General features: G+C 39.4%; 1 protein-coding gene across 1 annotated transcript; it reads right to left on the bottom strand.

The window, feature by feature from the left end:
* Window positions 1-7,958, bottom strand: LOC128492442 (sulfate transporter-like). Its single transcript, XM_053464993.1, has 3 exons — window positions 7,850-7,958; window positions 2,581-3,183; window positions 1-1,784 (listed from the first exon to the last, which is right to left on the bottom strand). The coding sequence occupies exons 1-3, from the start codon at window positions 7,856-7,858 to the stop codon at window positions 183-185; spliced, it is 2,214 nt and encodes a 737-aa protein (XP_053320968.1). The 5' UTR covers window positions 7,859-7,958; the 3' UTR covers window positions 1-182.
* Between the last annotated feature and the right edge of the window lie 3,945 nt (window positions 7,959-11,903).

The raw sequence follows: 11,903 nt of genomic DNA, 5'->3' as shown, positions 1-11,903 counted from the left end.
ACACAGTTCTAGTTGTAAAATTAGTAGGTGGGAAACATAGAACATCAAAGCTACTTTCAAAGTGAATTGAAATGAAAATCTAAATCTTTCATTATGAATCTACTTTTAATAAGAAGTAATCTATAAGTAGTTGATTGGAAAGTAATTGGGCTTACACTAATCATTCCCCAAAACAAGTTATTTTATATTTTTAGATCATCGCTAACAGCTTGATCCGGGTCAAAGGAGAATGCAGCATCTATCAGCTGAATTTCCTTCTGTTTTTCCTTAAATTTCCTTTCAGCAAATGTGACTGCATCATGCACACTATGAAAAGCCAGCAACTCCACATCACCACCAGATTGACTAAAGTACCCTCCATCTTGGAGTGAGTGGCGCACTGATGGATTGCAGTTGGCAAGAATAACTCTGACTCCTATCTCTTCGTAATCCGTGTGAATTTCCTTGAGCACACCGAGGCCAACAGTGTCAATAAACTGCATAGCACCACAATCTATGATAAGGGAGTGCATGTCCAGCTGTGGGACAGAATGTTTAGATGTTGGATAGGTCTTTTTTACTGTCTTAATCAAATTGAACCTTGCAATAAATCTATTTTGTGTTTCTCCGGCTGCTGCCTCCATCTCTTTCTTTGCCTTTCTTTGTAAAGCAGCAACTATTGAAGGGTTAATACCAGTTTTACTGTATAGACTGGTTCTAAAATAATCTTTATTGGCATAGTACAGAGAGGCATCAAACCGATATATTTTGACATTGGGAATATTGGTGAGTTCTTTGTATGTGAACTGGTCTTCATAAATTTCGGTCCCACTGACTTTACCTAAAAGGGTCGCTCTGGGCCTCTGAGTACGGACTATCACACAAAGAATGGCAAAAGCGACAGCTACCAGCAGCCCTATTTCTGTTGAAATCAGGGATGATGAAAGCATGCTGACCCACCACACAACAGTGTCAATTTTGCTAATCTGCCACATTCTTGGAGTGTCTGCAAATTTTCTTAAAGCACCTCTAAGGCTTGTGATAGTGATAACTCCTAAAATGCAGTTTTGCAGTGAATAGAAAAGTGGAGCAATAGCAAGTAGCACAAGCAACAATACAGCAGAGCTGATAATGCCATTGAGTTGGGTATTGGCTCCCGTAGACTCTCTTAGAAGACTCTTGGCCAGCGCGGCACAACTAGTGAAACAATAAAAAAAAGATGGTATAAGGTTGCACATTCCGATAGCTATCATTTCTTGGTTGCTGTTAACCGTGTACCCATGTTTTTTTGCAAATATTTCGGCAAGGGAGACTGTCATTGCAAACCCAATAATTGCAATAGGGACAGCATCAGCAGCCAGACTTGGAATCAGACTCCAATCTGGTGCTCTAGGTGTTTGAAATCCAGTAGGGATTGTCCCACAAATGGAAGACTTATAGTTGCCCTTAAAGTTAAAGTAATGAGAAACTAGCGTTGCCACTATAATAACTACCAATTCTACCGGAAAGGGAATTTTCATCTTACTCTTGAATCTATCATTAATTTCTTTGACAGGAACAATGACAACTAACGCAACAAGACTTGTTATTAAATCACAAATGTTGGTGCTTCTTATATTCTTGAAGATGTCAATCCAAGTCAACACCAGTGCTCCAGCACCATCATGACGTGGAATCTTTATGCCTAGGAGGTATTTCATCTGGGAGGTGAGAATGGTGATAGAGGATCCGGTAACAAAGCCACTCAGCAAGGGCTCTGAAAGGTACATGGAGATGAAACCTAATCGGAAAATCCCCATTAGAATCTAAAAATGAAAAAAAGAAAATAATGTGATGTTTATCTGCCGATACTACAGGTAATGCATCCCGAATTCATGGTATATATGTATGACAAGTTGAGAAACTCTAGCATAGGCAAGATGAAAATAACTTAACAACAGACCTAGAAACTCTTACATATAGTCCATCTCATTTTTTAACAGTGCCCTTGTTTCCTCTTTTGTCTCATTTTCTATCGAACACCTTTTGGTGCCAGGAGGGTAGACAGCGAAAATCCCTATACACCATTTGGCCTTCAAAGGATGGAAAACCTATAAAAACAGATTATGACTTACATTTTCAGGGCCCAGCCAGTGGAGTCACCAACTCTCAATTTCAAGGAAATGGGCCACTCCCAAAAAATAATTTATAAAAAGCTTGATGAAAAGTTTAAAAGACAGAGGCAGGGGATTGTAAAATGGCCTCGGGTTTCATGGAAACATGTATATAGATGCTCTCTTGCACAAGCGGCCTAGGGCATTTGGAGGATACATTGCATCATCCAATGACTTGAATGGGCCTCTTTGACCTGAATGGGGTACATAGACTTAAACAAGGCCAATGAAGTCAATGCAGACCCATCATGCATTGAGTGGCCGAATGAAGACGATCATCATGCTACATTCGGTTAATGGAGGCCATTGTTACTACCAATGCTAATTTCAAGTGAACTATGTAACAGACTTTCTGTGAAGCAAATGAGAAATGTTTTTTTTACATACTATGACACTGCATCATTATTTATTACAGTTTGCATGATTCATTGTTATGGTGATACTATACCTGGTAGACTCCAGCAATGAATGTTAAGGATGTGGCCACTGTGATAGCATAGCAACTCTTGCCACACACAGTCCCATTGGATGCCAGCGTTGAGTTTAAAGTTGTTGTACTGTCACCATCTGTTGAAAACCCTGCAGCAACTAACTGCTTGTTTACCGATTCACCAACCATAAGGCAAAGCACACCAAATGTACCAACGCAATTATGACGAGAGGTTGCCATCAGGAAGTAGATGATGCAGCAGAAGAAGTTTGTGTATAGTCCATATATAGGGTCCTGGTTTGCCAAAAGTGAATAGGCAATTGACTGTGGAATGGTGACAATACCTACAATGAGACCAGATGTGATGTCTCCTGGCAGATATTCTTTAATTTTGTAGCGTGGAAGCCAATGTAGCACTGGGAAGAGCGTGTAAAGGTAGTTTATTAGTACTTTTGGGCCACTTCTGCAGACCTCTTTCGTTTTTTCTGTGATTAGTTCCTTAGTGCTAAGTTCCGGTTGCTTATGTTCCTCTAACCTTACATGCATGTAGTTAAATGATCCAGGTCCCGAATCCTCAATCTGTTCAGGATAGACATTTTTTATAATTTCCTCAGAATCCTCCTGAGGGAAAAACATGTAATATAATTTGTAGACATTTTAACAGAGGAAAACAATATTTTACATTGTATTACAATCGTATTGGAGGTGGGGGGTGGCATACATCTTACTAATTTTAAATTATAATGGTAAGAGGCATTGGCTGACATAAAGAAAGTGTTAGAAATACCAGTCACAAAAGTTATGGTGGGTAAAGGTGATAGAAAACCATTCCACTTAAAATTAAGGGGGTAGTACAGACACCAGACAAGCCAGAAGGCTTGTTTTTTTCCCTCAGAAATCTCATGGTGCTGCACATTTAAAAGTGTTAGTATAGTTGATATTAATACATTCTATACATTTTTGACACTGGATCTGGCTAAGGTTTATAAGTCCTGATGCAAGTCCAAAACAAACAAACCAAGGGACCTTAACCTCTTCAGTCCCAGGAGTTTTTGGTACCTCAAGTCCCAGAGCAATTTTGACATTTTTGCGGTACGTCGGTTCAGCTTTTATTCCCCTTTCCTGCTAATAGTGTACCCATGTGACTATGGGCTTTCTTTTGATACCATAGTTAAATAATAAGCTGAAAATTTACCCTCACATAATTAGGTAAAGTGATGGAAAAACCCCTCAAAGTTTATCAATTTATGGTGTCCTGATTTCAGAAATACCTAATTTATATATAATTTCCATACTTTTCCAGCACTTATAGGGAACATACTATAAGGTGTACATTATTCTCTGCAAAGCCATATAATTTTTACATTAGGTATGATGGGATTGCAACTCTAATTTTAAACAAATAAACCAGAAATACCCACAAAAGTATATATTTCTGTAAAGCAGACAACCCAGACTATCGTATCAGGGGTATCTGGGCACCCATCATGCAGCTATTTGGCAACCAATCACTGTCAAAGGTGGCCACAGAAATTATTTCCTGCTTTTTTTCACCAACACTTCTGTGTTTTTTTTGTTGTTGTTGTTTTTTTTGTATTTTTTAATTTGGTATATATTTTTTTAAATTGCATTCCTTATCAGTTCAGTAGGTTAGAGGTCCTCTTAGGGACCTCTTGAATATTTTATTAATGCCAGTGATGTCACAATGAAATCACTTAGCTCACTTTATTGCATATTTTTTATTATTACGTATTTGCTTAATTATAATACAACCCCACCAAATTGTAATATTAATTTAGGAAAAAAAGAACAAGCCTGAATATAAGACTATCCTATATGAAAAATGTTTTACTAGTAAATATTAATTCACATGTAAACTATTTTTTTCATATTTAATAAAATTTATGATTGAGAAAAATTATTTTTTTGTTTTATTTCCTTTTATTTTCCAACCTGCCACCCGGTTTTGCACATCTGCCCCATGGCTTGCTACTCTGCCCCCCAGATATGCACCAAAACACCCCTATATGCCACTCTTCCCCCCAGATATGACTTATACCTGCCTATATGCCACTCTGACCCCCCAGAAATGCCTTTTAACCCCCTATATGTAACTCTGCCTACAGGAATGCCTTATATCCGCCCATATTGCACTCCCCCCCCCCCCGGCTTACCAGTGCTTATCCAGACTCGTTCTTCGTACTTCAGACTCCCTGGTGTCTAGTGGGGGCAGCCGGTGGATGTCTGCGCAATGTGCGTAGACAACCTCTGCTGCCTGTTAGTTCGACCGGGGGCTTCTATGACGGAGCACAGGCGTGACCTTCTGGAGCTCAGTCACAGAAGCCCTAGCGAAAGTGTCGGCAGCAGCAGAGATTGTCTGTGCGTATCGCAGCATCGGATGTTACCAGAGAGGATGAGCCAGGTCCCCTGCAGCGCTGCGGGGGATCTGGATCTTAGTCTTATAGTCAGATCTCTATTTGAGATGGCCTTGAATACAAGACGAGGGATCATTTTCAGAGGATTTGTGGTATTTATTGCATTATTTAGTGACTTTTTTATTGTAAAAAAAAATCACTTTTTTCTTTTTTTGTAACTACTAAATAATTTGGTATGCTTTTATTACACTTCTGTCCTTAGCAAAGGCCTCACAGGGAATTGTTAACGGCGTTGAATCAGTAGCGGAACTACCGGGGTCTCAGGGGTCGCGACCGGGCCCTGGAGTTCTGCCAGCCAGGGGGGCACAAGGGGTGATGCCCTTCTGTCTCCTCTGCTCCCTGCCTCAGCGCTGCCCCAACTGCAATTGTGAGAGCGTGAGGCTTCTGACTCGGGTGCCACCGCTCACCAGTGAAGCCGCGCGCACCGCAGCAGAGGAGCAAGACAGAGGCCTCCTGCTACCACAGGACTGCACGGTAAGTGACCTACAAAGGGGGGTACGGAGAGGGTAGATAGTGAGAAGGTGGTAGGGAGAGGATAGATAGTGAGAAGGAGGGGGTAGATAGTGTGAGAGGGGGTAGGGAGGGGGTAGATAGTGTGAGAGGGGGTAGGGAGAGGGGGTAGATAGTGTGAGAGGAGGGTAGGGAGGGGGTAGGGAGACGGTAGATAGTGTGAGAGGGTAGATCGTGTGAGAGGGGGTAGGGAGAGGGTTGATAGTGTGAGAGGGGGGTAGGGAGAGGGTAGATAGTGTGAGAATGAGGGGGTAGGGAGGGGGTAGATGGTGTGAGAGGGTAGATAGTGTGAGGTGGCTAGATAGTGTGAGAGGGTAGATAGTGTGTGAGGGGGTAGATGGTGTGAGAGGGGGTAGATAGTGTGAGAGGGTAGATAGTGTGAGAGGAGGTAGATAGTGTGAGGGAGGGTAGATTGAGGGTAGATAGTGTGAGAGGGGGTAGGGAGAGGGTAGATAGTGTGAGGGGGTAGGGAGAGGGTACATAGTGTGAGAGGGGGGTAGGGAGAGGGTAGATAGTGTGAGAGGGTAGAGAGAGGGTAGATGTTAAGACGAGGGATAGTTTTAAGAGGATTTGCAGTATTTATTGTATTATTTATTGACTTTTTTATTGTAAAAAAAATCACTTTTTTTTTTTTTTTTGGAACTACTAAATATTTTGGTATGCTTTTACTACACTTCTGTCCTTAGCAAAGGCCTCACAGGGAATTGTTAACTGGTTTGTTTTAGGTTAAATATTGTGAAACCAGACTAGTAGAAGGACATAATTGACCCTAAACACTCTGTGACTTGCACGACATGACAATGTTAGTAATATAAAGGCAACATAGTTGTCATTGACATGATGACAACTCTAATTCAGTATAAATTGTTAGAGATTTCTGAACAAAATCCACTTGAATTTTGTTGACAATTTAGTCATATATTTTTATTTTAGGTCAATACTGGATGCCTAAAATGTAATCTATTTCTAAGCCCAATTTATTTATTATGTATGAGCTAATAGGTTCACTTTTATCTATATAGAAAAAACTCTGCATTGTCTATCCTTGAAGACCTCCTTGCTAAAGTATGAATGGTACTATGGCACCTAGGGCCCTTAGTTAGGGACAAAATGCACTAGAGTTCATGGTTGGTAAATATTAGTAGAACTAGAGAGGAGCAACTCAAAGCTACCTCTTTATTTAACCACAGTCTCCCTGATTAGTTCAGTAACTTGCCTTAAAACTGAGCTCCTGCTTATCTGAAAATCTATTGATCCTGTAGATGTTATCAATAGGGAAAAGATAACTCAACAACAGAGAAACAATCCTCCCACAGATTACAATGAAAAAACTGATATTAACGGTAGATTTTAAGTAAGGCAGTAAAATCTACCAAACTTAGAATAAAATTATCTATCTCAGCACTCAGTTAACTGACATGTTTATCCCACCATGTGGCAACGCTTCGATCCAACTACAGAATCTTCTACACCTCACACGTGGCAACATTTCGATCCAACTACAGGATCTTCCACCACATGGCAACGTTCCAATGCAAGTACAAGATCTTTTTCAAGCCATGGCTTAAAAATGATGCTGTAGTTGGATTGAAGCATTGCTGCATGGCGGGATAAACAGGTCAATTCACATAGTATTGAGTTATATCGATTTATTCTAAGTTTGTTGTTTTGGATTGGGTGCAGTCCTGCTCTGGCGCCAAGAATTTGAGTGCTGTCTAACACGAGGATTGTTTCAGTAAAATCTAGCAGACTCTGAAACATGAGGCAAATTTCACATGCATGAGGCAACCAATAATCCCAGATGTATCTTTCAGCCTTTGTTGGCCACGTCAGTGGGGTCTGGCTGGTATCCCTCTAGGCACAAGACAGTAAATAGGTCTGGACTGACCTTTACACTTGTGGTGGGCCCCAAGAGATCCCCGAAAGGTGAAATACCATACAAAACTTGAGATGCTCACCAAGAACGGACGTCCCCCGCTAGGGAGCATCTCAAGATTTAGCTGTCTTGTGCCTTTACATTGGAAAAATATCCATCACCAAATTAGTCTGATCCTGTTCCTCTTAAAACTCATAATAACAAAATGATGGAGACAGAAGAGATTCTCCAGAACTCACGGCTCACCCAACTTACAGGAAAAGAAAGTAACCTCGCTAGACATTACCGACATTTCAACTATTTAATATATCGCCAAAGTTTCATACACAGAAATTTTGGGACCTTAGGTCGGGAACATAACCCAGTTTATAAAATGTATTTTATGCTCACATCACATTATTTTAACTTATATCACCACATCCAATATGAATTAGATAATGAAAGCAAAAATAAATGTATGTCAGACCTGTTTCATGATGGCTGAATCCTTGTATCCTCTGAATGAAAGGATTTGGAAGCACCAAGTACTCCTTCCCTCTGTTTTATAGGCAGTACTGCAATGCGAGTGTCCAACCAGACAGCTCCTAATAGAAAACCATAACACCTCAGCTGTATTTTCAGGTTTAGGCTGTAATCATCCTTGTTTAGACAACAAATTAGATCTGATAAATCAAAGAAAGGAAAATTCCATTTAAATTGTGCATTAAACATTTGCTATTTGTAGACATTTTCCATTTTCATTGAAATGTAAATAAAATATTTTGCATTTTATACATATCAAAGTTTCATACCCGTAGGAATATGCAGGATATATTCAGTTTTGTGTTTTGTGATATTAAGCGACAGGTACACAAGCATTTAACAAACACTTAGATGTGTTTTGCTGAAAACTTTGCATGTCAGTCTCACCCTCGGGCAATTTAGATGCAAGTCATATTTTCTGTAAGTGCTCAAACAGCTGAAAGCGGAAACGGAGAAAAAACCTCTCTAGATTGTTCAAAATAACAGTTGGTGTCTATGTACCTGCAACTATTTTAACCACTGTAGCCAAAATGACCCTACAGATGACCAGACAAATAGCTCATGCAACACAGGGGATGCAAAAAGACTTTAACATGACTTATGTCTTGTTTAACCTATCACCTTTATGTTGTTCTTAACAAACAATTGCTCAATATTGTCTTGTTTTTTTTAAACACCGGAACAACCCATTTTATCTTAAATCAACATATCAACTCTTAAAAGTTCCATTAGACATTTTATCCACCTTTAAATAAAAAAGGGGATTGCTTGGCCAGACTTAATGTATCGTTCAACTTCTTTCAGGGTAATGTGATGAGGTGTTATTGTCGAGTTAACATTTTGTCTCTGGTCACCTTCCCATCCCCTTAATTTTGATTCCTGGGGATATAATGTAACGGGGATTTCTAATAACAGGCTGAATATAACACCTTCACCAGAGGCGGGCTGGCCACGGGGGCAAGGGAACAATTGCCCTTCAGACCTGTCCTAATTCTATCAACAGTGCTAACCTGAGGACCAGTTCAGTCCATTTCGCTTTACATGACCCCTTGACTAAGAGTGTCTGTTTAGAAATTCATAAACTAGTCCTCTGAACATTACAGCAGTGAGGTGGATAAAATCATAGCGATCTGTGCTCAAAGAACCATTTCCACCGTGCCATGAACGGCTTATGTTGGTTGGCTCCTTGAGGGAGCAGGAGAGCTGCCACCAACCTACCCCATCCTGAGCCATCAAAAGTATGTTGCTGTATGTATGTATGTTAGTATGTGTGTAAGTAAGGATGTTGCCCCCCTTTGTAAATATGTTCCTGTATACCTGTGGCAATTCCAAAAAAGTCAATTCTGGGCAAAACGTCAATGCGTGTACAGAGTGGGAGTGTCTGACCTGCAGTGACGGTGAGAGGAAACCTAAAAGTGGAATAACCCCACAGCACACAGACAAAATTGAGAAAGATCTCCGATGGGGCTACCATATCTCTACTTGGGCTGAGACACATGCAATTCACTCAAAACTATTTAATTTTAAAAGTTTTACATTAAACTGAACAGTATTATATTTACCTCTTCCTGATGGAATAAATTCAACTCTATGTATAAGAAATACCCTACACACCTGAGCCTGTATCTATAGGCTCATCTATAAGTGAGTGCATTTCCAAAGGGGGGTGAAGATCACAATTTAGGTTAATGCTTACTGAGTCACACATTTGTTTTTTTCCATTCATTTTTTTCATATATACTACCACACAATAACAAACTTAAAGCAATAAGTATTTCTTACATAATTCTTCTTTTTGTGCAACACATCATTTGTTCATGTCCCTGTATATGTGTGTATGTTAGTATATATATGTTTCAGTATGTTATTGTGTGAGTTTAAGTGTAAGGTGGTCAACCGAATGAGTGTCAAAGTCGGTGTGCCTGTTCATATGTATGCATGTTAGTTATAGGGGGCCTTTGAAGAAATAATGAACCCAGACTGATCACTAACCCTAGGCTTGCCCCTGTTGTCAAAAGGTGTGCTTTATACTTACTCTGTGAGCAGCCAGGCATAGCCTGGCAATGCCAGATTGCCAGCCTGGTCCTGGATAAAGAACAATTTTAATTATATTACTCAGTGCCAACATCATTCATAGCCAGGGTATGGTTTAGATTAAGTGGCTATCATACAATACACATCAAGAATGTTGAATACATAGTTACATAGTTCCATAGTTCATAAGGTTGAAAAAAGACCTAAGTCCATCAAGTTCAACCCTTCTACCTAACCTTCCTATTCTTGATCCAAAAGAAGGCAAAAAAAACCCCTAATTAAGCTACTTCGAATTCTGCCATCAGGGGAAAAAAATTCCTTCTTGACTCCAAGAGGCAATCGGATTTCTCCTTGGATCAAGAAGCTCTAAAATATTAATGTTATTCTATTTATATCCCTGTATGTCATGCCTTTCTAAGAAAATATCGAGGCCCCTTTTGAAGGTATCTAATGTATTGGATAACACCACCTCCCTTGGAAGTGAATTCCATACCTTTATTGTCCTCACTGTAAAGAAGCCCTTCCTTTGTCGTCTATGAAGCCTGCGCTCTTCCAGTCTCAGAGGGTGACCTCTTGTTCTTTGCATATTTCTGTTATTAAACAGGTTACTGAAGAGCTCTTTATATTGGCCCTGCATATATTTATATAATGTTATCATATCCCCTCTGAGATGCCGTTTTTCTAGCGTATATAATTTTAACTTTTTTAGTCTCTCTTCGTAACTAGTATCTCCCAATCCCTTATTAATTTCGTAACCCTCCTTTGCCCTTTTTTAATTCCATAATGTCCTTTTTAAGGTGCCCAGAATTGTACCGCATATTCAAGGTGAGGTCTTACCAATGACATGAGATACCCCATTAAAGAAAGCATGGTTAAATTATACTTTGATTCTAGACGCAATCTATATATGGTATACATTGCAGTTTTGAGTTTTAGATAAGAACAAAGGTTGACCAAAATACCATGTTATGTTTTGACTTCAACATATACAGGCATGACACAGCAAAACATTCTTTAAACCCTCTGAACTTCACAGGATGGATACTTGTTGCTCCTTACCACTCAAAGGTGAGATCTTTCCACATTACAAATTATTAAATGCCAACCAATGCGAGATTTACATTGTTTTATCTTTAGATAGGAGCAAATATCAACAACACAGTAGTAGCTGTGATAAATGTGCAAATTGTTGCTAAAACATTGTTTACATTCATCAATTTAACCTTGATTTATTTTTATAATGAAGTGCCAGACTAATGTCATGATTGTTTTCATGTCATTGCCAAGCGCAAGTTAAGGCGATTTGAAGTAGCGAAAAGAGAGAATTAGATGAAACAAACTTTTTATGATCCTACATAAGATGAAACCTTAAAAATAATATTGTGGTGGCATCAGTATCAACAATCTGCAGTAAATGCACGTATAATTAATGCCTTCACTATGAGGACCAGACACTTGGAGCCAATAACTGCTAACAGAAATATAACAGGATTGTACCCAACAGTAAGTAAGAAAAAAACCTCTAGTTACATTTAAGCACACTTTAACTGTGTGTTATATATATTTAAAGTGTTATTAAGGCATTTTCACAAACCTGAGATCAGTTTTCAGTGTTAGAGATACCACAGAGGAGAGAAAAATGACGCATAACTGGCAACCTTATCTACATCTGTGTCTGACATCCAAGTCAATAAATAATTGAAGTATTTAGGGTGTTGTTATTAGTGGTCAAGCAGAAGACAGATGGATATCTGTACAATGGTGCAAATCTCTTTTTAATATTTATAAAGCTTAACAAAGAGTTCTGGGAAATGCAGCCGGTACCAAATCTTCTTGCTCCCTCCTAGTTGACCACCAAGTAGAGGGGTACAAATAGGGTTGTCACCTGTCCAAGTGTCAACAGCATAGTTCTGTGGTTATGTCTGTAGATTTTGTGGAGAGATTGAGGAGGGTAAATGATATAT

The sequence above is a fragment of the Spea bombifrons genome, chromosome 4 (genome assembly GCF_027358695.1).
Source record: "Spea bombifrons isolate aSpeBom1 chromosome 4, aSpeBom1.2.pri, whole genome shotgun sequence".
NCBI classification, from domain to species: domain Eukaryota; kingdom Metazoa; phylum Chordata; class Amphibia; order Anura; family Pelobatidae; genus Spea; species Spea bombifrons.
This window is presented reverse-complemented; position numbering and strand designations above follow the sequence as displayed.

Bases quoted from the DNA above. Each gene is read 5' to 3' on its own strand.
- LOC128492442 (XM_053464993.1), bottom strand. The intron at 1,785-2,580 runs GTATAGTATCAC...TTTCATTTTTAG, and splicing joins TCATTGCTGGAGTCTACCAG to ATTCTAATGGGGATTTTCCG.